General features: G+C 43.4%; 2 protein-coding genes across 2 annotated transcripts in view; one reads left to right on the plus strand and one right to left on the minus strand.

The window, feature by feature from the left end:
- LOC128012867 (cerebellin-2-like) overlaps positions 1–25,953 on the plus strand; it is a 636,721-nt gene that overhangs the window by 477,611 nt on the left and 133,157 nt on the right. The window lies entirely within an intron of this gene.
- LOC128012861 (rhodopsin) lies at positions 2,631–4,220 on the minus strand. Its single transcript, XM_052595430.1, has one exon. It carries the CDS (start codon positions 4,112–4,114, stop codon positions 3,050–3,052), a length of 1,065 nt encoding a protein of 354 aa, XP_052451390.1. The 5' UTR covers positions 4,115–4,220; the 3' UTR covers positions 2,631–3,049.

Consider the following 25,953-nt stretch of genomic DNA (forward strand, 5'->3'; position numbering starts at 1 on the left):
CGTGGTGGTCATCCGCTCCGCCCTGGGAGACTCCGACGGTGACCATGAGGACGTGGTGGTCATCCGCTCCGCCCTGGGGGACTCCGGCGGTGACCAAGAGGACGTGGTGGTCATCCGCTCCGCCCTGGGGGACTTCGGCCGCGACCACGTGGAGGTGGTGGCCTTCCGCTCTGCCCTGGGGGGGCTTCTGCTTTGACCACATGGGTGTGAGGGCCCTCTGTTCCGCCCGGGTGGGCATCACCTAATGTCCTCCATTACCAATGTTTTTGTTTTCATTTGTTTTTTGTTTTTTCTATTTTCTTCCGTTGGACCTGGCCCTCCGTCCCTCCCCTCTTTCCTTCCGCCGGTCCACCACCCTCCTGGACTCCTTGTTTTGTGTTACACCTTCCTGTCTCTGCCTTTCCATCACTTCTGGTTGTTCCGTCTCTTTTCCTCCATTTTACCTGGTTGTCCTGTCTTTGTCTCTCCTTTTCACCTGGTTGTTTGTCTCTGTTTTCTGACCCTCCGTCCCTCCCCCTAGTCCGCCTCCGCTTCACCTCCCTCCTACCTCTTTTTCTGTTGGGTTTTCCGGGGTTTCAGGTGGAGCATCTGGTAGCTGCTCCGTAGGGGAGGGGGTAATGTCACGCTATCAGTCTCTGTTTCCTGGGTGTCCCCTAGTGAGCGCACTTCTCCTTAGGCACTTCACCATAGGCACTTTAATTCCGCTTGTCTGGTCATGTCGTCACAGTAATTGCACTCCAATTAAATCGCACAGGTGTTGACTATCCTTAGTCATTAGTCTCCCTATATAGAGCTGTCTTTCTCTGTCGTCTTTATGGAGTCCTTACCCTATGTGTCTCATGCTCTCGTTCCCCAAGACTTCCTCTACCTTCTTGTTCTTCAGAGTTCCCCGTTTCATCCGGTTCCCTCTTTTGGTTTTGTTTGTCTCTCATGACTGTTTATTTTGTATTTACCCTTCTGTTTAAATAAAACCCTTACCTGCATTTGGATCCAACCCTCTCTTTGTGTTTCTCCTAAACCCTACCGTGACACTATAGCTTGTCCACGTATAATCTTGTGTCTGGCCTTCTTTGGTTATCTATCTATGACTACTTCTAGAAGGCCAATAATATTGTCAAGGTAATTTTAGGTTTTCTTTGTGAAATTATCTGAAGTTCTTCAGATTTTTTTTGTACACCAAAAATATATGTATACCGAAATATGTTTTAGTGTCAAAATTCTTAATGACAGGTCTGAAAATATTTATGAAGCCCCTATTCATAACACATTATAAGGGTATGAATAATGCATTATAAAAAACGTATAATATGTTATATCATCTCATGCATAACCATAGCGACAATCATAATACTTACATATGTGTAGTTATAATATAATGTAGTTAATTCTCATTAGAGTATTAGTATGCTCAAAAATGGTAGAATCTAATATGATAGAATAAGCTGAGATGCTTGCAAAGACAATTTATCTGTTGATTGACCATCAAAATAAAGTGTTAGCATATCTTTACAGTAGCAGACATACTGATACTCCAATGACCGCTAGTTGTTATGAAGTTACAGAGTTACTTATCATCAGCTGTCTAAAGGGTACCATCAAAATAATCAATCTGATATTTACAATAAAAATAGTTCAAAGTTTATTATGATTATTATTGCTACTTATAAGTGGTCTTTGCCCGCTTTAAGTAAAGTAGCATCAGAAAAATGGCAAGATATGAGACTTATAATACTTTATAACTATGAGAAAATATAATCCATTGTAAAAGTGGATGCAACATGTTCTTTGTGTTATAAATCATCATACTCTTAAAAGCTATAACAACAAATACATTTTTTTATAATATATTAAAACTGTTATTATGAATATTCATGAGATGATACAACATACTATAAGTTTTATTATAATGCATTATGCAATCATTATAATGCTTTAAGAATACCTTTATAATGTATTATAAATACAGGCTTCATAAAAAGTGTAGTTATTTTTAGGTATGGGGTAGGTTTAATGGATCTAAACTATGGTCAAGCATTAATATGTGATTAATAAATACTAATAAACAGACACTATGCTAGTAATATGCATGTTCATAAGCAACTACAATAGTTCATGTCAGTGAATAGTGTCATAATATTAAGAGTTATCAAATGTTGTGTGAGGCTGTGTGTCCCTATTTACGCAAATGCCAGTGAAAGGCAATCTATACATAATCATAATCTATCTTCACCACTCTGACCTAGAGCAGGATTAACATGTCAGTTCCTATCTAATTCATCCGTATATATCTGTCAAATCATCCTTCATAAAGCCTTTAATCCAAGGTGACAGTGAGGGTTGTCCCAGATGTACACTTGCTTTAAATAACATATTGAGTCATTTATCCATAATTATGATGCTGTTAACTGTTGAAGAAATGTACTTTTTTTTTTCAATTCAAAACTCTGCAGTAGCTATTGTCTTGATGTTGATTAAATAGAATAGATTAAAAACACTCAGGCTTTACTGAAGGTGGGAATATATACAACACATTAAAGCTCTCATCAGAAATCAGTATTGTTTATTTAATTTAAAATATTATTTTGACATTTTGTTAACATTACAGCTCAATCAAAACATAAACAGAGTGATTTAATTTGCAAAGTGCTTTTTATTGTTACGTTGCCTTGAATACATGCCTCTACAATCACAACAAAGCCAGTATAAGGAGTCCAACAGTAATTGCGTTAAGATATTTTTCCTTTTGCTGCATTTTAGGAAGAAAAATAAAAAGCAAAAAAACAAAAAAGAATCTTATGCACCATTACGCTGGACTCGCTGGATGTACTGAAACTGGGACATGGTCTGTCCTCTCTCAAAACTGTCTTTTGGTTGAATCAATTTGGTTTTGTGAAAATACAAAAAGGAAAACTGACGGAAAAAAAAAAATATTCTGCAAGTGGTAGCGGCCGCTCGTTTCCCTGGGCTGAACACTTTGTGGTGTCTGTGTCGTCGGTTGCAGTTGAAGCCCAGTGTACGTAGCTGCTTATCGTGTGTCATGGACGAGTGTTTACGCAGGGGACACAGAGCTGGAAGACACGGACGAAGCCTCTGTCTTGGATGCAGTAGTGGAGGCGCCCTCTTCCTCCTCGAAGGGGTTCTTGCCGCAGCACAAGGTGGTGATCATGCAGTGACGGAACTGCTTGTTCATGCAGATGTAGATGCAGGGGTTGTAGACAGCAGCGGTCTTGGCAAAGAAGGCTGGCACTGTCATGAAGACAGGTCCAAATTCGCTTCCCTGGTGGGTGAAGATATACCAGGCCACACTGGCATAGGGGATCCAGCAAATCAAGAAGCCAATGACCATGATGACGACCATGCGGGTGACCTCACGCTCGGCCCTCTGGGTGGTCTCAGACTCCTGCTGCTGGGCAGCGGCTTCTTTGACGGTGCAGACGAGACGACCATAGCAGAAGAATATGACGATGAGCGGAATAATGAAGTGGACAATGAACATGTAGATGACAAAGGACTCGTTGTTGTAGCCTGGGGCACGAGTGTAATAGTCGACTCCGCATGAGCACTGCATGCCCTCGGGAATGTAACGGGACCAGCCAACCAGGGGAGGCACGGCACAGGTGCAAGCCATGAACCAGGTGAAGACAACACCCATGATGGCGTGGTTCTCTCCGAAGCGGAAGTTGCTCACGGGCTTACAGACGACCATCCACCTCTCAAAGGCCAACACCACCAGGGACCAAAGGCCCATTTCACCACCCAGGGTTGCAAAGAAGCCTTCGAGGTTGCAGCCGACGCGTCCAAAAACAAAGTAGCCATGCAACGAGGTGTACATCGTTGTGGTGAAGCCACCGAACACCATGAAGAGGTCGGAAATGGCGAGGTTCAGCAGAATGTAGTTGAGCGGTGTACGCAGCTTCTTGTGCTCGATGGTGACGTACAGAGTGAGGAAGTTGACGGGGAAGCCAGTGATAATCAGGAAGAACATGTACGCGGCCAGGCAGGCGTATGCCCATGGCGCCACCAGGTAGTACTGAGGATAGTCGTACGGGCTCCTAACAATGCCGGTGGCATTGGACATAGGCACGTAGAACATATCTCCCTCTGTACCGTTCATTGTTGCGGTTGGATGTTGTGCTCAGCCCCTTTCTGCGGTAGTGTTTGGATGGCTCGGCAGGACTGTGGAGAAACGAGGCAGGACCGTGCTACGACTTGATGGGGCAAGTGTGAACCCCACTTTATAGAGACTCGCTTGGGATTATCTGATGTTTCCAGGCTGTCAGCATGAGTCTATTTAGGCCACAGCTAATAAAATAATCCCAGCCATCATTGCACTGCATATCTGGCAACTTCTCAAGTTATTAAGGTTGTACCTGCACAAGGCAGGTAAGTGGTCATAGAAAAAGAAAAAAAAAAAACACTAACAGGACTTTATTTGAGACATAAGGGCACACTTGTATGATGACATCAGTGAATCAACGATGAACTGGTTTTAACTGAAAATTGAGTGTTTACCGTTGTCCATTTGCATTATTATACACAATTTTCCTATTTAATACTGTAAAGCTGCTTTGACACAACTGTATATGTAATAAAGGTGACTTGACTTCCATCAAATAGCATCCAATGAAGATGCCCCGAATTGGATTTGGACACATTTCAAAGTGCACAAGTGAGACAACAAAATTTCAAACCAAGATAGCACATTCCTGTTTTTAAGCAAAACATTTGACAAAAAAAAGTTTTTATTTTATTTTAACTGATTCAAAATTAAGACACTTTCATGTGATCAAACCACAAACTGTTTCATGCTATTGTGATGACCTGTCCTGCATTAATGCCAACAAGTCAAGCTGGGATCTTGGAAGATATACGTGAGGAACACCATAGAAAAGTAGGTCACATTTCACACACACTAAAAAATCCCTAAAAAGTGCTCTGGCATGTATCGGTCTTGATTCTTTCAAAGTATACATGTTTCCTGCGAAATGCACTCACAACCTTTCAGATGTTGGTGTCATTCTCAAACACCTGAAGGAACCAGAATTCTCCAAGTTAACTAATGTTCATAGAAATAATTACATATAATCAAGCACATTAATTCAAGAATAAGAAATTCATTCATCAGTAATTTGTCATTCAGGATAATAAAACCAGTGGACTAAGCACAATAATATTTGTCATAAACTTATTTCCACTCTTGCACTCTAGATTGTGTAGTGTCAGGTGGACTAATGCTACCCTTGTCCCTGTGAAAGGCCTGGGTAGACATGCTCAAGGCTCAGCATATTTCACACAGGTGGATTTTATGAAGAGGATTTACAGGAGATTTACCTGAGATTACAGGAGAGTTACCCTACAATGAGGAGCCTTAAGCACATTAGTTGCTTGCTAGTCTTTCTACAATCAACACTGCACAGGCTGCAGGGGAAATACTGGCTGTACCTGGCTAGTATAGTCTCAGTTAGCATTCTGTTCATCTATTGATAAATATTTGAACCTAAAATATCCACACAATGTGTAGCAGGCTTTAATAGCTGCTTTTCCACTGTCGGGCCAGTGTGAGACAGTGCATTAAACTGGCTGGGCGGGGCTAATAGCCTCGGACCTGTAGCACGAGGCCAAAATAGCGCTGCGTTAAAACCCACCCTTTACATGCCTCTCAGGAACAATGCCACGCAACCGCATCATTTCACCAACAAAGACAAGTTATCAGTAAATGAATAAGAAATAAGTCACTGGGACTAGTGCGATCACAAACAAACATGATAAAAGCAGCCATTTGTTTGCATGCACTGTTAAATATTTAAAAGCATCAAGGTTTTACTACATTAAGTGATACATTAATCATAATGAATTATTTTATCCGGATTGAAAATTAGTCACACAGAAATAAAGTGTTATGAACATAGTCTGCTCTTCAGTCAAGTCTGTTTCAGTTTATTTGTTGTCACAGTAGCCTATATAAATCATATTTAGAAATAATTATAATTTCTATAGTTTTATAAAAGCTCCCAAACTAAAAACATTATTTTTTATGACATAGGCTACACAGAGTTAAACTCTCGAGACAAGACTTATGACAGGTAAAATATGTTACTAAATAAATACACGATTGTGTAGAGAATTAGAGGCTGACGTCTAAACTCTTTAAGTGGTCACATTTGAAATACAATGGACAGCAGGGAATGAAAAATTTATTCTGAGTGAATTTACCTATTGATTAGAAATGCATTTACTTAATAATTTCTAATCAATGACTTTATAACCACAAACAATCTGGATTTTATGTTTCTAAATGAAAAATGGCTAGAAGACAGCTGCAGTGCAACAATCCTAAATGAAGCAGCCTCTCCTAACTTCACTTACATGAGTGTTTTCAGGACTGTTAGGAGAGGTGGAGGTGTAGCTGCTCTATTTAAAGATGTCTATCAATGCAAGCAAGTGTCATTTGGTCAGAACTTGTCTTTCGAATATCTAGGGATTGTGCTGAAAGGTGCTCCACGCATTCTGTCTATTATTATTTACAGGCCTCCAAAATACTCTCCAGCCTTTGTTGAAGAGGTCACAGAAATGTTATCAATGATTTCCTCAGAGTTTGACTGTTTTGCTATTGCAGGGGATTTTAATATTCACATACAGTATTGTTCAAAATAATAGCAGTACAATGTGACTAACCAGAATAATCAAGGTGTTTAGTATATTTTTTATTGCTACGTGGCAAACAAGTTACCAGTAGGTTCAGTAGATTGTCAGAAAACAAACAAGACCCAGCATTCATGATATGCACGCTCTTAAGGCTGTGCAATTGGGCAATTAGTTGAAAGGGGTGTGTTCAAAAAAATAGCAGTGTCTACCTTTGACTGTACAAACTCAAAACTATTTTGTACAAACTTTTTTTTTTTCTGGGATTTAGCAATCCTGTGAATCACTAAACTAATATTTAGTTGTATGACCACAGTTTTTTAAAACTGCTTGACATCTGTGTGGCATGGAGTCAACCAACTTGTGGCACCTCTCAGCTGTTATTCCACTCCATGATTCTTTAACAACATTCCACAATTCATTCACATTTCTTGGTTTTGCTTCAGAAACAGCATTTTTGATATCACCCCACAAGTTCTCAATTGGATTAAGGTCTGGAGATTGGGCTGGCCACTCCATAACATTAATTTTGTTGTTTTGGAACCAAGACTTTGCCCGTTTACTAGTGTGTTTTGGGTCATTGTCTTGTTGAAACAACCATTTCAAGGGCATGTCCTCTTCAGCATAGGGCAACATGACCTCTTCAAGTATTTTAACATATGCAAACTGATCCATGATCCCTGGTATGCGATAAATAGGCCCAACACCATAGTAGGAGAAACATGCCCATATCATGATGCTTGCACCTCCATGCTTCACTGTCTTCACTGTGTACTGTGGCTTGAATTCAGAGTTTGGGGGTCGTCTCACAAACTGCCTGTGGCCCTTGGACCCAAAAAGAACAATTTTACTCTCATCAGTCCACAAAATGTTCCTCCATTTCTCTTTAGGCCAGTTGATGTGTTCTTTGGCAAATTGTAACCTCTTCTGCACATGCCTTATTTTTAACAGAGGGACTTTGCGGGGGATTCTTGAAAATAGATTAGCTTCACACAGACGTCTTCTAACTGTCACAGTACTTACAGGTAACTCCAGACTGTCTTTGATCATCCTGGAGGTGATCATTGGCTGAGCCTTTGCCATTCTGGTTATTCTTCTATCCATTTTGATGGTTGTCTTCCGTTTTCTTCCACGTCTCTCTGGTTTTGCTCTCCATTTTAAGGCATTGGAGATCATTTTAGCTGAACAGCCTATCATTTTTTGCACCTCTTTATAGGTTTTCCCCTCTCTAATCAACTTTTTAATCAAAGTACGCTGTTCTTCTGAACAATGTCTTGAACGACCCATTTTCCTCAGCTTTCAAATGCATGTTCAACAAGTGTTGGCTTCATCCTTAAATAGGGGCCACCTGATTCACACCTGTTTCTTCACAAAATTGATGACCTCAGTGATTGAATGCCACACTGCAATTTTTTGAACACATCCCTTTCAACTAATTCAACTAATTGCCCAATTGCACAGCCTTAAGAGCGTGCATATCATGAATGCTGGGTCTCATTTGTTTTCTGACAATCTACTGAACCTACTGGTAACTTGTTTGCCACGTAGCAATAAAAAAATATACGAAAAACCTTGATTATTCTGGTTAGTCACATTGTACTGCTATTATTTTGAACAATACTGTAGATAATGCAGAAAACAAAATTACAAAATAAACAAATTCCGCATGTGCATGGACCCACACACAAAGGTGGACACACTCTGGATCTAATCATCAGTAGGGGTCTAAAGATTTCATCCGTTGTTATTAAGGACGTAGCACTATCTGATCACTTCTGTATTGTCTTTGATATATTGATCTCTGCTACCACTGAATCTAGATCTGTCTCTGTCAGAAGGAGATGCATAAATGAGAACACAAGTGTACTATTTATGGAGGCTATATCTTTAGCACCAAGCATTTCTGCAGACTCTGTTGATATTCTCCTTGATTCCTTCAACTCAAAAGTTAATAATGTTATTGATGATATTGCTCCAATAATAGTCAGTAAGAAAACAAACAGACAGAAATCAGTTTGGAGAAGATCAACAGCAGTTCAGACTATGAAAAGACAATACAGAAAAGCCACTGTTGAGAGACTGACAAACCCCCCAAGTCAGATTCCCAGTGATATGCTATCAGACAGCAAATGCTGAGTTTGCTTCTTTCTTTTCTGAGAAGATCATAAATATCAGGAAGGCTATTAGCACATCCTCAAGAAATGCAGAGGTCAGACAGATTCAGCCAAAATATCAAAAAGATACTATGTCTATTTTTGAAACTATTGAAAGCAAAATTCTGGAAGACATAGTGCAGCAACTAAAATCGTCAACCTGTTGTCTTGACACACTTCCCAAATCTTTTTTCAACTTCTTTCTGGGACATTTCCAAACTCCCTAAAAACTGCAGTTGTAAAGCCCCTCCTGAAGAAGACCAATCTTGATAACACAATTTTGAGCAATTTTAGACCAATATCTAATCTTCCTTTTATAGGCTAAATTATAGAAAAGCTTGTTTTTAATCAGCTGAACAAATACTTAAACTCAAATGGATACCTGGACAATTTTCAATCTGGTTTCCGACCGCATTACAGCACAGATACAGCACTCATTAAGATAATAAATGATATTCGCTTAAACTGTGACTCTGGCAAAATACCGGTGCTGGTATTGCTAGATCTCAGTGCTGCGTTTGACACTGTCGATCATAACATACTACTAGAGAGACTGGAAAACTGTGTCGGGCTTTCTGGGATGGTGCTTAAATGGTTCAGGTCATACTTAGAAGGGAGAGGCTATTATGTGAGTCTAGGAGAGCATAAGTCTAAGTGGACGTCCATGACATGCGGAGTCCCACAGGGGTCAATTCTTGCACCGCTCTTGCTTAGCCTGTATATACTTCCACTAAGTCAAATAATGAGAAATAACCAAATTGCCTATCACAAGCTATGCTGATGATAACCAGATTTACCTAGCCTTACCTCCAAATGACTACAGCCCCATTGACTCCCTCTGTCAATGCATTGATGAAATTAATAGTTGGATGTGCCAGAACTTTCTTCAGTTAAACAAGGAAAAAACTGAAGTCATTGCATTTGGAAAGAAAGATGAAGTGTTCAAGGTGAATGCATACCTTGACTCTAGGGGTCAAACAACTAAAAATCAAGTCAGGAATCTTGGTGTGATTCTGGAGACAGACCTTAGTTTCAGTAGTCATGTCAAAGCAGTAACTAAATCAGCATACTATCATTTAAAATGATAGTGGTTGTTTGGGTGGTTTGTGTGGTTGTTCTGCACGCTTGGTAAACAAACTACAGCTAGTCCAAAATGCAGCAGCAAGAGTTCTTACTAGAACCAGGAAGTATGACCATATTAGCCCGGTCCTGTCCACACTGCACTGGCTCCCTATCAAACATCGTATAGATTTTAAAATATTGCTTATTACTTATAAAGCCCTGAATGGTTTAGCACCTCAGTATTTGAATGAGCTCCTTTTACATTATACTCCTCTACGTCCGCTACGTTCTCAAAACTCAGGCAATTTGATAATACCTAGAATATCAAAATCAACTGCGGGCGGCAGATCCTTTTCCTATTTGGCACCTAAACTACGTATCCAGACCAGATGGTGGATCAGCACCTAGAAAGGACCTCTACTGCCCTGAAAGACAGCGGAGACCAGGACAACTAGAGCCCAGATACAGATCCCCTGTAAAGACCTTGTCTCAGAGGAGCACCAGGACAAGACCACAGGAAACAGATGATTCTTCTGCACAATCTGACTTTGCTGCAGCCTGGAATTGAACTACTGGTTTTCGTCTGGTCAGAGGAGAACTGCCCCCCCAACTGAGCCTGGTTTCTCCCAAGGTTTTTTTCTCCATTCTGTCACCGATGGAGTTTCGGTTCCTTGCCGCTGTCGCCTCTGGCTTGCTTAGTTGGGGTCACTTCATCTACAGCGATATCATTGACTTGATTGCAAATAAAAACAGACACTATTTCAACTGAACAGAGATGACCTAACTGAATTCAATGATGAACTGCCTTTAACTATCATTTTGCATTATTGAGAGACTGTTTTCCTAATGAATGTTGTTCAGTGCTTTGACGCAATGTATTTTGTTTAAAGCACTATATAAATAAAGGTGATTGCTTGATTGATTGATTAAAAAACATTGCAAGAATTAGATGTTTTGTTTCCAGTCAAGACTTTGAGAAATTAGTTCATGTCTTTATCACCAGCAGGGTGGACTATTGTAATGGGCTCCTCACTGGCCTTCCCAAAAAGACCATTAGATAGCTGCAGCTCATCCAAAACACTGCTGCCAGGATTCTGACTAGAACCAGAAAATCTGAGCATATCACACCAGTCCGCAGGTCCTTACACTGGCTTCCAGTTACATTTAGGATTGATTTTAAAGTACTTTTACTCGTATAAAAGTCACTAAATGACCTAGGACCGACATATATTGCAGATATGTTCACTGAATATAAATCTAACAGAGCACTCAGATCACTAGGATCAAGTCAGTTAGAAATACCAAGGGTTCACACAAAACAAGGGGAGTCTGCCTTTAGTTATTATGCCGCCCGCAGTAGGAATCAGCTTCCAGAAGAGATCAGATGTGCTAAAACAATAGTCACATTTAAATCTAGACTCAAAACGCATCTTTTTAGCTGTGCATTTATTGAATGAGCACTGTGCAATGTCCGGACTGATTGCACTATATTTTCAATGTTTTTTTTTTATTTATTTTTTTTATGTAAAATAATTTTCTAACTGTGTTTAAATGTTTTAATCATTTTAAAAGTTTTAAAATTGCTTGTTTTATTTTTGTTATTATTTTTCTTCATGATTATTTTACTTTCTTTTATGTAAATCACTTTGAATTACCATTGTGTACGAAATGTATTATATAAATAAACTTGCCTTGCCTTGCGTATTAAAAGCTACTTAGCAAATACAGATGACAAAGTATTGATTAAAACAAAATCACAGCCACCAAATTAAAAAATCTGATATCCTATATATTGCCCTGTCTGTTAAATCTGAAAAAAATAATAATTAATCATAGCTAACCAGATGTCTTGGATGGCTCTCGTCTCAGGTTTTTAGCAGTTTCTCGCACTTAGTTCTCGTGCATAATAGTCTAAATTATTATAAAAATGGTGCTCAAGTTAGAGGTCTGCTAGCCCACCGGGTCCCGAGTCCATTCGGGCCGGGCTCGGGCCAATTTAATTTTTTTATAGATCCGGCTTGGGTCGTATTGTGCCCATATACGCGCAGAGCACACATAGGCTACTGTATTAAATACTGTTATAATGATTATAAGCAATTATAAATGTACATCACCTACACAATACACAATGCATATACACACGGCACCATGCATTAGCATGCAGGTGACAGTTGACCATGCAGAGCATCATGAGAAGTTGGAGCTTGGGGAGTTATCAAAAGTTCCCAATGCTTCGGGAAAAGTTGCATTTTGAGTTTTGATTTGATTACTACGACAAAAAACGAGCTAATAGTTCATGTGCAGTGCTCGCCATCTCGTCAGACGCGCCTTTAAGAAATGCATCTTTACGAAATATGATTATAATATAATATTTTTCAATATTATATGTAATTTTATTAATAAGATTCGGGAGGAGCGTGTCAGATACTTAGCCTAACCAACACAGGTGGACCATAATCAAGTAATCAATCCCATAGTATTAATATCGCTGACTTACCTCTATCCATTGACGGTTTATCAGCATGCTGGTTCGCTTCGTCTGTCACCTTATCACAGACCCAATTTTCGTACCAAGGAAGAGAGCTACACAGGGGATTTATAAGACCTGCTGCTTTCGCCGGACCCGTGATCATTCCTACCCAGCCAAACACATCCGTTGAGCAGCATTAAGCGTCATCGAGACAGCTGCTCTCCTCGCCAAGCCACACGTCGTGGCCAATAGACCGTGCAAGCTCCGAGCTCGCCTCGCTCAACACAACGATCATGCCGCCCGAGACCGAGCTCTCCTCAAGCGCTGGATTGCAGCAGAAAGAATCCAACCAGCCCGGGCCGAACCACAGTTCTCACCACGAATCAGCCTTTCACCCTGGCGTTCCGGCCGAGTGGCAGTTTGAGGCCGTTTCCTCTAGCGGCGCAGACCGCGCGGCGTTAATACATTTTCAGGCGAAGACACTAAAAACAGGTTCTTCTTTTTCTTCAATGGTTTTTACGGCAGGTGGCATCCAAAGTGTTGCATCTAAAAACAGGTTTGCGGCTAAAGTTTGTTAAACGACGTCATGACGCAGTTCCGTCTTCTTCTACTAGTGTTTTATGGCGGTTTTGGCAAACCAGCGTAAAGGTGCATTACTGCCACCTGATGATCTGGAGTGAGGATTGCGCATAGATTTGGACTACAGATACAAACATTCTGTCGGATGAAGATGCCACTTTTAACCACGAAACCAAGGCATTACATTTGCCTTACCGCGCACGTTTAAACCTCACTGAAATGATACAGACATAAGTTCCATGATTTAAAAAAAATAAATAAATACTTAATTTAATTTTAAATTTTAATTTCCATGAAAGTTTTCTGGTAGGACCAAATCATTTAGGGAACTATTTCACCATTCACCGGCGTGATCATTCAAAATTAATCTAAAACGCATCTGCCCTCTTGTTTTGACCCAGGATAGCAAGTGTGAGTAAAATTACTTTTGCCTTTTAAGGACCGTAATACGAAAAAACTGCCAAGTAAATATCTTTAGAAACCACTTGGAAGCGAATAGCACATAACTGCTATTAACCCATTTATAGCATCGCCAACGGCCCCAGTTTATTATTGTTTCACTTTCACAGCATGTTAAACATCATTCTCTTACTTGATCTGGATAAACCGTGCATCAATTGAAAGTCTAAAGACTTTGGCTTTGATATTTTACCAATATTTCGATAAAACATCATTTCAGCGACAGTTATTTAGTAATTATGTCAGGAAAATGATTCCTATTCCTATACGGGAAACGTCGAAGTGTTAGCTCTTGGACAAATGTTAATCATGGATCTAGTCAGAAAGAATCATGAGCAGAAACATCTTTATTTTGGGTATGTAATTTCTGTCTCCATGCCAAAAACGGGGGGTGACTGGTGAGGGGTTAACGTTACTGCTATATTCATGTCTTTCGGTACAACGTCTTACAAGACTAAACATGCTTCATCGTTTCCAAAAGCCTCTGTTTCCACAGTCCATACTACAACGTGAAAACAGCGTTCCAAACGTATCTGCTTGGGAAACCGTCTAAAGATCCCAGAGGCCAAATGAGAGAAAAGATGCTTTTCCAACAGGAACATAATAATGTGGACAAGGCTTGAGGAATTGTCAAATCAGGCAACCAATTGCTAAGCTGGTAACACAGTAGGCTACCCATTCATTCTTAGCTTGCCCCATCAAATGTTACTAACCCTTTTTTACTCTTCCCCCAGCCAACATCTACAGCAGCCGAAGCAAGTAGCCTTTCCTGTACCTCCTCACTGCCACAGCAGTGTCTGCTCCCGCAGGAGCCTTTCCCGTATCTCCCCACTGCCGCAGCAGTGTCTGCTCCCGCAGGAGCCTTTCCTATACGTCCTCACTGCTGCGCAGTGTCTGCTCCCGCAGGAGCCTTTCCTATACGTCCTCACTGCTGCGCAGTGTCTGCTCCCGCAGGAGCCTTTCCTATACCTCCTCACTGCCGCAGCAGTGTCTGCTCCCGCAGGAGCCTTTCCTGTACCTCCTCACCCCCGCAGCAGTGACTGCTCCTGCAGGAGCCTTTCCTATACCTCCTCACTAATTCACAGGACAAGCAAGATGACAGTAGAGCCGACTACAAGAACTAGCAGTTTTAGATATAGTATTTTATATTTAATGCCAGTTTATCAGTATGTCCAAAAGTATATTTTTCGATTATTGGTGATTCCATAGGCTCTTTTCGTGCACCTGAATGGTTAAAATGGCAAATAGTAAGCTCTGACAAGTATAAAGAATCTTTCTCTTACTCCACCCATGCACGATTACATCGTCGATATGTAACATCGATCTCACGTGCTGACAATATGACGATTCGACAACGACCACATCGCCAATACATGGCACCTCTTCGGGGTACACTGGCACAAGAAATACAATTTATTTTTGCACACTTAATTTCGAAAAAAATGACTGCACCAAGATTTTTCGGACTCATTATCAGAAGCAGCTCATTGGATTTGCTTAACAATTATTCAAGTAAGCCTCACAGCCTCACAGCGTCTACCCTCGTTTACCCGATTAAAAAGCACGATTAAGTAAAAAAAAATATATATATTCTGTCAGCGACACTTACCTATCGAACACCAATGAGTACATCGCAGTTAAAACAAATTTTCCCTCCGATGGCAAGATGTACCCATCCAATACCGCAAGTTACACTTTTGCTGAACACTAACAAGTGCTTCGCAGATAAAAAAATCTAAATTTTCCCTCCGATGGCTGGAGAGACTACCCATCTGGTGTCGCAAATTTAATAAAAAAAAGAAAAAACACCGGATGCCGGCCATAGCCTCCCGGCCATAGCCTCCCGGCCAGATAACCTTACCTTTTTCTATCCTATGGCCGGCAAGGATTCTCTCTTCAATGCCAGGAGCTCAAGCTCCCATCGGATGCTGATGAGAGCCTCCCGGCCAGACAACCTCACCTTTTCCATTCTGCGGCCAGCAAGGCTTACCCGTTCGTTGCCAGGAGCTCACACTACCTTCAGACATAAGTGAAAGCCCCCGGCTACCTGTTTTGCCAGTCTGTCTTACGTACGGAGAGGTTTACCCATCCAATGCATGGAGTCAGGGCTCCCATTGGATGTAGGTGAGAGCTTCCCGGCTAGACAACCTTACCTTTTCCGTCCTTTGGCCAGCGAGGCTTAACTGTTCGATTCCGGGAGCTAAGCTCCTGTCGGACGAAGATAAGAGCCTCACGGCTGGACAACCTTTTCTGTCATTCAGCCAGAGAGGTTTACCCGTTTGATTCCTGGAGCTAAGCTCCTATCGGACATCGGTCAGAGCCTCCCGGCTAAACAACCTTACCTTTTCCATCCTTGGCCAGCGAGGCTCACCCGTTCGATGCGAGTGCTCCCATTGGACACCGGCGAGAGCCTTCTGGCCAGCCAACCACGACCATTCCACGTGGTTTAGGTCACAAAACCTACAAGCAAGCCGTTCGATGCCGCAAGTACCATACACACAAATAAACCCTCCCTCCTTCCTATGGTCGTCAAGGCTTACCCGTCTCTTCCCGTGAGTAGCAAGCTCCCATAAGATGCGACGACAGCCTAACGACCACAGAAACTTACCTTTTCCATCCTACGGCCTGCGAGTCTCACCCAGTTGTTTTTGGGGAACAGGAAGTCCCCATTGGATGCTGGCAAGAGCCTCCTGGCCACCTATCGTTACCTTTTCTGTCCCACATCTGGAGAGGCTTACCCATTCGATGTGTGTGCTCCCTTCATACGCTGGCAAGAGCCTCCCGGTTAGACAACCTTACCTTTTCCTTTTCTATGGTCAGCGAGGCTTACCCGTTCGGTGTGCGTGCTTGCTTCGGACGCCGGCGAGAGCCTCCTGGACAGACTTCCTTTACATTTCCACTCTACGGTCGGCGAGGCTACCATCAGCTACCCTCACATCTTTTAAACCCGCCTGACGAGGCTTACCCATTTGATGTTCTAGGTTATGCCCCATCGGATGCTCCCAGTCGGGTTTTCCTTTACACTCTCCCCGTCCGGCGAGGCTTACCCATCTGATGCGTGTGCTCCCTTCAGACGTCTGGCGAGAGTTCTCCCGGTCGGGCCTATGCTTGCCGGCAGCAAGTGAGTCTCATCCATCCGATGCCGTGAATCGGGATCTCCCTTCGGATGTCGCCAGAGTCCTCCTTGTCGGCCAGCCCAAAGCTTTTTATCTGCCAAACCGAGAGGACCCAGACATCCGTCATCCTGAGTCTCAATCTCCTGTCGGAGGCTTCATGGGCCCTCTCGGTCAGACCAAGATGGCGGCGCGAACACATCGCGAGGCTCAGCGTCTCTCCAGTTTTTGCAATTTTGCAGTATTATTCCTGCTCATCTCGGGTCTGTTCGTACTGAACAGCTTTGCTTTAACATCATACACCCGACAGGAGCTTTTGGATATCGGTGAGGACTTTACCAGCAGTTTTATCACCAATCTTCGACTCATCCCTGAGATCGCTAGAACAACCGAGGCTTCGCACTCTACCCGGCCGGGCGGAAGTGCTCGCAGGCGGCGTCGAGATCGTAAACAAAGGCGGGGGAAGCGCGGAGGTCTAAGAGCCAATCTCAAAGCTAACACCGCTCCGGCTCTCTTTACCCAGCATTTTCCTCGCTAATGTGCGGTCACTGGTGAACAAAATGGATGAGTTACGACTCCGCATCACCCACAGTAAGAGACTTATGGACTGCAATGTCATGGTTTTCACAGAAACATGGCTACACAGCGACGTACCCAACAATGCTATTGAGCTAGCAGGACGCTACACGCTCCGGGCAGATAGAACGGCAGATGACTCCGGCAAGACAAGAGGTGGTGGATTGTGCATTTATGTCAACAAAGCTTGGTGTACGAACACTGTCATTGTTGGGAGACACTGCTCAGCTAACCTAGAGTTTCTCATGGTTAAATGTAGACCTTTTTATCTGCCACGGGAGTTCACTTCCACCATAATAACCGCAGTCTATATTGCACCGGATGCTAATGCCAAGCTTGCTTTGAACGAACTTCATGCAGCCATTAGTAAACAACAGACTGCTCACCCAGAGGCTGCTTTTATTGTCGCGGGTGATTTTAATCACTGCAAATTAAAAACAGTACTCCCCAAATTTCACCAGCATGTTTCCTGCCACACCAGAGGAGACAAAACTTTGGATCATGTTTATACAAATATCAATGGAGCTTACATCGCGAGCCCCCTCCCCCACCTCGGACAGTCTGATCACCTTTCTTTGTTTCTCACCCCTAAGTATTCACCCCTCATCAACCGTGTGAAGCCATCAGTGAGGACCATCAAAGTGTGGCCAACTGGAGCAGACTCTTTACTTCAAGACAGGTTTCAACACACTGACTGGAGTATGTTTGCTTCACAGGCTGCCTGTGGCTCTCACACGGACATTGATATCTACACCTCCTCTGTACTGGATCACATCAACTCCACCATTGACAGTGTAACAACAGAAAAACAGATAACAACATACCCTAATCAGAAGCCATGGATGAACAAGGAGGTGCGACTTCTGCTGAAAGACCGCAACGCCGCCTTCAGGTCAGATGACGCTCAGGCCTACAGTAAATCCAGGGCTAACCTGAAAAGGGGCATCAAAAAGGCCAAGTACTGCTACAAGCTGAAGGTAGAGGAACACTTTTCCAACTCTGACCCCCGACGCATGTGGCAGGGCATCCAGACCATCAGTGACTACAAGTCAAGCAACTCCACACCAACAGTCACGGACGTCTCCTTCCTTAACGAGCTAAATGACTTTTATGCTCGCTTCAACAGCGACAGCAAGGAGACGGCCACCAAAATCTCACCCTCAGCAGACCACCAACCCCTTAAACTCACCCCCTCAGATGTCCACACTGCACTGAGCCGGATCAACGCACGCAAGGCTGCTGGCCCGGATGGCATTCCTGGACGTGTGCTTAGGGCATGTGCAGAGCAGCTTGCAGGGGTCTTCACAGACATTTTCAACCTGTCCCTCACCCAAGCAACTGTGCCAACATGTTTTAAATCCACATCCATTGTGCCAGTACCGAAACACTCCTCCCCAACGTGCCTGAATGACTATCGCCCCGTAGCACTCACACCCATCATTATGAAGTGCTTCGAGCGACTGGTCCTAGCACACCTCAAAGACTGCCTCCCACCCACACTGGACCCACACCAATTTGCCTACTGCAGAAATAGGAGCACAGAGGATGCAGTATGCACAGTGCTGCACTCTGCACTCACACACCTGGACAATAACAACACGTATGTTAGGATGTTGTTTGTTGACTTCAGTTGAGCATTTAACTCCGTCATTCCCTCCAAGCTGACCACAAAACTTGGAGACCTGGACATCAACACCTCCCTCTGCAACTGGATTATGGACTTTCTGACCAACAGGCCTCAGCATGTTCGGTCAGGTCACACCCACTCCACCACCATCACACTTAATACTGGCGTACCACAGGGCTGTGTGCTGAGCCCATTCCTCTACTCCCTTTACACCCACGACTGAAAACTGCCAAGCGCATCACAGGTACACCACTTCCTGCTCTTGAGGACATCCAGAGGAAACGCTGTCTATGTCGAGCTCGCAGCATTCTCAAGGACTCCTCTCACCCTGACCACGAACTGTTTAACCTCCTCCCCTCCGGAAGGCGTTTCAGGAGCCTCCGGACAAGGACCACAAGATTCAGGAACAGCTTTTTCCCTAAAGCTGTCTCCTTGCTGAACTCTTCCCTCTGACACCCCTCAACACCCCCCACACCACACATAGACTCCTCCCCCTCTTCAACACTCTGATTTATTTATTTATTCACAACAAGCAAAAAACAGTAACTTGTTATTACTTGCACTACTGTCTGTTCATCCAGGAACACTGTATAATCCATTTGCACATTGTAATATTTTCTATGCACTTTACTGTCCATTGCAATACTGTAAATTATGTTCATAGTTCTGCCTATAGTGTACATACACTTTTACATAGCCCATCTGTATAGTATGTTCATAGTACACCTATCTGTATATTGTGCTTATAGTATTTAATATCTGTAAATTATGTCCATAATACTTACCTGTATAGTTATTGTACATATTATAGACCTTTATTCTGTACTTACTGCTTATTGCACTTCTGGTTAGATGCTAACTGCATTTCGTTGCCTTGTACCTACATGTGCAGTGACAATAAAGTTGAATCTAATCTAATCTAATCTAATTAGGCCCTTCATCCACTGAATAGCAGGGGCTATCAGCCAGTAGGGCCCGTACGCCAACAACGTGACCTATTCTGGTCGAGGCAACCACATAGTTCACTAGCTGCAGCCGGTAGGGCCTACTCTCCCAACGCCCAAGTCGCTCCCTCTGGAGTACGTAGGCCCTTCCAGCCTGCCAACGAGATGACTTCTCAGAAACCAAATCAGCCCCTGCCAGTACTCTATGCTTTTTTGGGGGGGCATTCTTTAAACAGGTGGCTGTCCTCTTGTACATTTGCCTTTTTGGGGGGTACTCTAGGTTCGGGCCATTCCCGAGCTCGGAGCCCTTCCCCGGACAGCACGCCAAAAACGCATACCATACCTCAGCTAATTATATGTAATTTAATTTTTTTAATAAGATTCGGGAGGAGCACGTCAGAAACTTAGCCTAACCAACACAGGTGGACCATAATCAAGTAATCAATCCCATAGTATAAATATCTCTGACTTACCTCTATCCATTGACGGTTTATCAGCATCCCTCCTCCACCCCATCTCCTCACTTCGAGTTCACTCTATAAATAGATGAGGAAGGGGGGTACTCTAGGTTCGGGCCATTCCCGAGCTCGGAGCCCTTCCCCGGACAACACCCCAAATATGCATACCATACCTCAGCTAATTATATGTAAGCGTGAACTAGTGAATATATATTTCATATTTTTTCTGGCAGCCATATCACCCTGGAGCCCAATACCAGTTTCCCACTGAAGCTAAGCAGGGTTGAGCTGGTCAGTACCTGGATGACCTCATGGGAAAACTGTCTCAGGTTACGTATGTAACCATAGTTCCCTGAGTAGGGAACGAGACACTGCGTCCTCTAGAGGTCGCTTTGGGGAACACCTCGTCGTGACCCGTGTCTGAAGCATACATTGAAAAAACACCAACTTATTGGCCGGCAACAGCCTCCGACGTCACTACCGGCATGACTATAAATAAGCACCGGGAGAACACGTCATTATCTTCTTCGTCTGAAGTTTGCATCCAGAGCATGGCAGGGAGCAAGAGGATGCAGTGTCTCGTTCCCTACTCGGGGAACTATGGTTACATACGTAACCTGAAACTGTTCCCTTTCTGCGTCCTCTAGGGGTCGCTTTGGGGAACAGTACACCCATGCCGCCATGCTGAGGGGAGTGTAGGCCAGAATCATTGTGAGCACTAAGTACCAACTATACCATTTCCATGGGAGTTGCCCCTGGGATGTTTAGATGGCTGTCTGTGACAGTACCTCTTACATCCAAAAGGCCTAAGCTACATACCCAACTTAATTGTTAGGGCCTCGGCCCAGGGTAGAGCTAAAGGCTTGGAATCAGGAAAGATTACTTTAAAGGGATACAGCTAAGAACCAAGCATTTTATACCAAGTCTTGCCTGTCACACAAGGGGCTACCACTAGCTTACGCATAAGCTTGCTGAAAGAGCTGTCTCGACAGTTCTCTAGTAGTAACACCCTGTTTAGATAGGTATCCAAGGATACAAAGGGCACGAAGCAACCACATGAAGCCCTCACCATATAGGATTTTAGGAAGAACGCAGAATACTAGCGTATGAACTTACCAAAGTGTGGATTTCAGAAAGTGTGCAAAGACTTCACATGCACACTTACCATAGCATGGATTTAAAATACTGTTCTAAAGAGGGGCTCTTGTGGCACTCTGATAGAGTAGCTCATAGATGGAATGTTGCCTCTCAAAACAGTATGATTGAGAGCCATCAACTCGATCTATGGAAATAATACTGGAGCACTCGTAGACTCTGAGACTCATATGAGAGGAGAACTCCGAGCTCAGGGTAGCGCGCTCATAGATGACCCTTTTTTTTGGAAAAAGGGGAGCGCCGCTAAATTACCACAAGAATCACCCAAATAGCCCCTCATGTTGAGGGAAGCGATATTTGAGGTGTATAAACAAATACACACTGGCTGAATGGAGCCCAAGGAACCAAGGTCTAATCATCTCAAGAAAGGGAACAAACCGGAGCGAGTAACCCTTATTGTTCAATATTTCAGAAAGTTTGCAGAGTCTTGCGTGCAAACTTACCAATCGTGGATTTTTAGAAAGTGCGCATAGTGTTCACGTACACACAGACCACCATGTGGTTTTGAGAAAGTACACAAAGCTTAGCGTGTGTACTTAAAGGTTCCTAAGCATCGCAGAGGCGCTGAATCTCATGGGAGAGGTAAGCTCAAATTTACAAACCTCGGGCAAGGGGAGCATCACCTTAGGCAGCATATACAATAAGTCTTCTGTAACTGCCACTTCCAGTTCCCGCTAGATGCGACAGCACCCCTAAGCGGCCAGGAGACCCCTCGGGGGGACCTGGATGGACATCCATGAAATTCCATGCAGTGCTGTGCCAGGCCTGATGATAAAGGAGGCTCCCTCAGAAACCTGTGATCTCAGCCGCCTAATACCGGAACATGAAGCCGGATGGCTAACACTGCAACTGAGCAATGCAAAGGAAACTCACAGTTTATTAGTAGACACGTAACCGCCAGCAATAATTACACATAAGTGTATACAGAGAGGGTAACATTTACTCACCCACCCTCCTGCGCTGGAGCACCACTCAAGGGGCGCCTCCTTTTAGTCCAGACCATCAGTATGGTGGTTGCTATGAACATAGAACCATAAAAACATTATAGGTCCAGCATATGAGACTGTTATGCGAAAGGTTTCCACCTAACCTCGAGCTGGTGGTAACAGGGGAATTAGAAAGGGGAGGACAAAAGCAGAAGTTAACCCTCTGTAGTCGATTAACGCATATACGCGTTATGAGGCTATTTTCTCCTCATAATCTCCAGAGGGTTAAAAATCCCCAAAGGGAATGAGTAGATACCTCGGTATCACTCTGATTCAGATGACAAAAATGCCTCGTCTAGATCATAGCCCTTAGGTTCTGCTTACCTCCTCATGACCCACGATTCCTCTAACCCCTGCCCGCAGTTGGGGGAGGAGTGCGAGTTGCGACACTAGCCTTCTGTGCCTGTCTTTGATCCTCAGATCGAGACAGGCCAGGACCCCTATGTTGTTCGGGCTCAGACCTGAACCTTCGTGGAACGAAGGATCTGAAAGCAACAGAGTGTGCCTTTGTCTCCCTGAACTTCTCAAATCGCCGTCTCAACGGAAATACCGAAAAGCTCAGAAGGCAAAACCTGAGCATCGAGAAGAAAGCATTTTCTTTCCTCCTGATGTCTGCCAGGTTCATCCACAGATGTCTCTCTGCTTCCACCATGGCCACCATAGTCCTGCCCATGGCAGATGCGGCCTGCTTGGAAGCACAGAGAGAGATCCGTGGTGCGGCGCAGCTCAGCTACCTGATCAGAAAAAGGCCCCTGCCTCTATCCAGGTCACTTAGCAGATCAGTCTGATATGCTTGAAGCACCAGCATTGTGTGTAATAAAGCCACAGCCTGACCTGCTACTGCGTATGCCTTGCCATTTAAGCGAGATGATTTTCTGAAGGGGCTTAGATGGCAAGGAGGGAGATTAAGAAGGATGTTTCCCCTGCAGAAAGAAAAAATGTTCACAGATGAAAATTCTTTATGAATTATTTATAAAAAAAAATTTTTTTTTCTCTTTCTACAGGGGGCATTCCCAGGGGGCATTCCCGCTTTCGCGCATCACCTCGATGTCGGCAGATTACTATCATGCCGAAATCAATGGATGCGAGAAGAAAACGGCATCTTTCATTTCTTTTTAATCTCTGTATGGAGATCATGCAGAAATAAAAGGCTCACCTGAGCTGGAGGGTTGTGGTCAAAAGGTAATTTTCGCTCAATAACCTCCAACAGCTCTACATACGCAGGGCAGGAGAATTGAGAAGGCTCAGCCTAAGTTTTTACACCGTCCTCAAATATCTTCTGCTTTTCCTGGGTAAAAACCCAGTAGAGCACTAACCTCAGTATCAGAAAGTGTTAAAAGATATAACATCATCCTCCCGAGACTCTCTCTCGTCCGCCTTTTTTTTTTTTTTTTTTTTTTTTTTTTACGAGCGCGACAGGGAAAGTCCCTCTTCAAACCATTCAGACAGATCCACCTGTATTCTCACGAGCTCATTCTCTTCCAGGTCCTGAACCACGGGAAGCAGATGGCTGCCTTTTTTCCCCCTTTTCTTTCAAATGAGAGTGGAGCTTTTTCCATTGAAAAAACGCTCACAATGCATGCAGATTGCCTCCTCAAAGACATCGCGTGAGTGCTCTTCACCCAAACAAATGACGCAAAGGTCGCGTGTGTCATCCGGTGTCAAATAACGCCGAAACTGATGCACACATCGTCTAAACGCTTGCTAGTTGTTGCCATGATAAACAGAGAAAGATCGCCCTTACCAGTTATTTCAGATGCATTCTTCAAACAAAACAGTCAGTGAAGATGAAGAAGATAATGACTTGCTCTCTCTGTGCTTATTTATAGTCGCGCCGGTAGTGACGTCAGAGGCTGTCGCCAGCCAACAAGTTGGTGTTTTTCCAATGTATGCTTCAGACACGGGTCACGACGAGGTGTTCCCCAAAGCTACCCCTAGAGGACGCAGTTCAAAGTTCCCTTGAAGGGAATTAGGTTGCTGCTGGAGGTGCTAGTGAGGCCAGCAGGGGGCGCTCACCCTGTGGTCTGTGAGGGTCCTAGCGCCCCAGTGCAGTGATGGGGACACTATACTGTCAAAAAGCACCGTCCTTTGGATGAGACATTAAACCGAGATCCTGATTCTCTATGGTCATTGAAAATCCCAGGATGTTTTTCGAAAAGATTAGAGGTGTGACCTCGGCATCCTGGCTAAATTCCCCCTATGGCCTCTGACCATCATGGCCTCTAATAATCCCCATATCTGCTGATTGGCTTCATCACTCTGTCTCCTCTCCAACAGTAAGCTCGTGTGTGGTGGGCGTTCTGGAGCATCATCCAGGTGGATGCTGCACACTGGTGGTGGATGAGGAGATACCCCCTGACTATGTAAAGCGCTTTGAGTGCCTAGAAAAGTGCAATATAAATGTAATGACTTAATTATTACATTTATATTAATTATTATTCAGTATGTTTTATTTCATTAAGTACTAATTTAAAATTTTCTATGGATATATTTATCATTTATGTTAGGCATGTATTCTCTGAGTTGTGGAAATTTTTTGTCAAGACGGCAAAAAGCGTAAAATAAATAAAAGCACATAAATTTTTATAAAAGCTTTTATGATGAATTACTCTTACCTTATGAGCAAAAATAACGACATATCCTCATAAAAAAAAATGCAAGTAACTAGGCTTTCGTCTCCATGTCCTGAAGTGTTTCCGCACAAACGATTGGATATATTTATTATTATTATTATTATTTTATTTTTTTACTCTGTGGTATTTCATCACCACCTTTCCTCACTTGAGGCAGCCCCCCATCGGTGCTCACTGGCACCAGCTCTGCATTTACCATGTTTACTATAATGCCTAGCATGCCTAGTCTTTTACATCGCTTATAAATATTTCTCCCTTGTATGGTGATTATAATCCACATCGGATCAAGTTATTTCAAACACTCACTACTGACTGAAAGTGAGTTTTGAGCTCCACTTATTTAATGCTGGTGTTATAGTTGTTAGCTTTCTAATATGATCTGCAGTGCTGAAACTCCTCTAGTGTTCATAATCAGTCCTCTACTTCAAGGTTTTCATCGGGCCAAAACACCCGGGCCGTTGGCCACGAGGAAGCACAGATTAGGCACAATCAAGCCCCTGAAATGACAGTGGAAATGCGACTGGTCCTGACACACACTAGCTGTCATGGTTGGTGATCCACTGTCTCATCCTAGTCTGGTGTATTTGTGTGGGTGTGGTTGGCTCGTTACGTTGATTGTTAATGTGGGCTTTACCGCTGATCATCATTGATCAAGAGCAGCTGCATGTCATTTCCCCAGCCTATTCAATGCCCTTTCTTTTGTCTCATGTTTGTCAGATTGTTGTTAGAGTTTCCCTGTGTTGTTTCGTGTTTACATTCTCCTCATGTAGTCCTTCGGCTGCTTTGAGTTCATCATGTGAAGCTGTACCTGTTCCAGTCTCTTTGTGGATTCTACACTTGATTCATCACTCACCACTCCAGGGAATTCTTCATGCTGCCATCACTCATCGAAGTCCCTGTTTCACCACTCTCCTGCTGGCTGCAACGGAAATACCTTTTCTGTTTTCTCAAATAAAAGATATTTTACTTGCAACTTGCATCGGCTTCTATTTTACGTAACAGAACAATCTGATCATCATTATGGATGCAGCAAGTTCCGCTTCACTGACTAACCACAGTATCACTCGGATGGATCAACAGAAGTTGTTAATACTTA

The sequence above is a fragment of the Carassius gibelio genome, chromosome B24 (genome assembly GCF_023724105.1).
Source record: "Carassius gibelio isolate Cgi1373 ecotype wild population from Czech Republic chromosome B24, carGib1.2-hapl.c, whole genome shotgun sequence".
NCBI lineage: Eukaryota > Metazoa > Chordata > Actinopteri > Cypriniformes > Cyprinidae > Carassius > Carassius gibelio.

Bases quoted from the DNA above. Each gene is read 5' to 3' on its own strand.
- LOC128012861 (XM_052595430.1), bottom strand. From the start codon at position 4,114: ATGAACGGTACAGAGGGAGATATGTTCTACGTGCCTATGTCCAATGCC.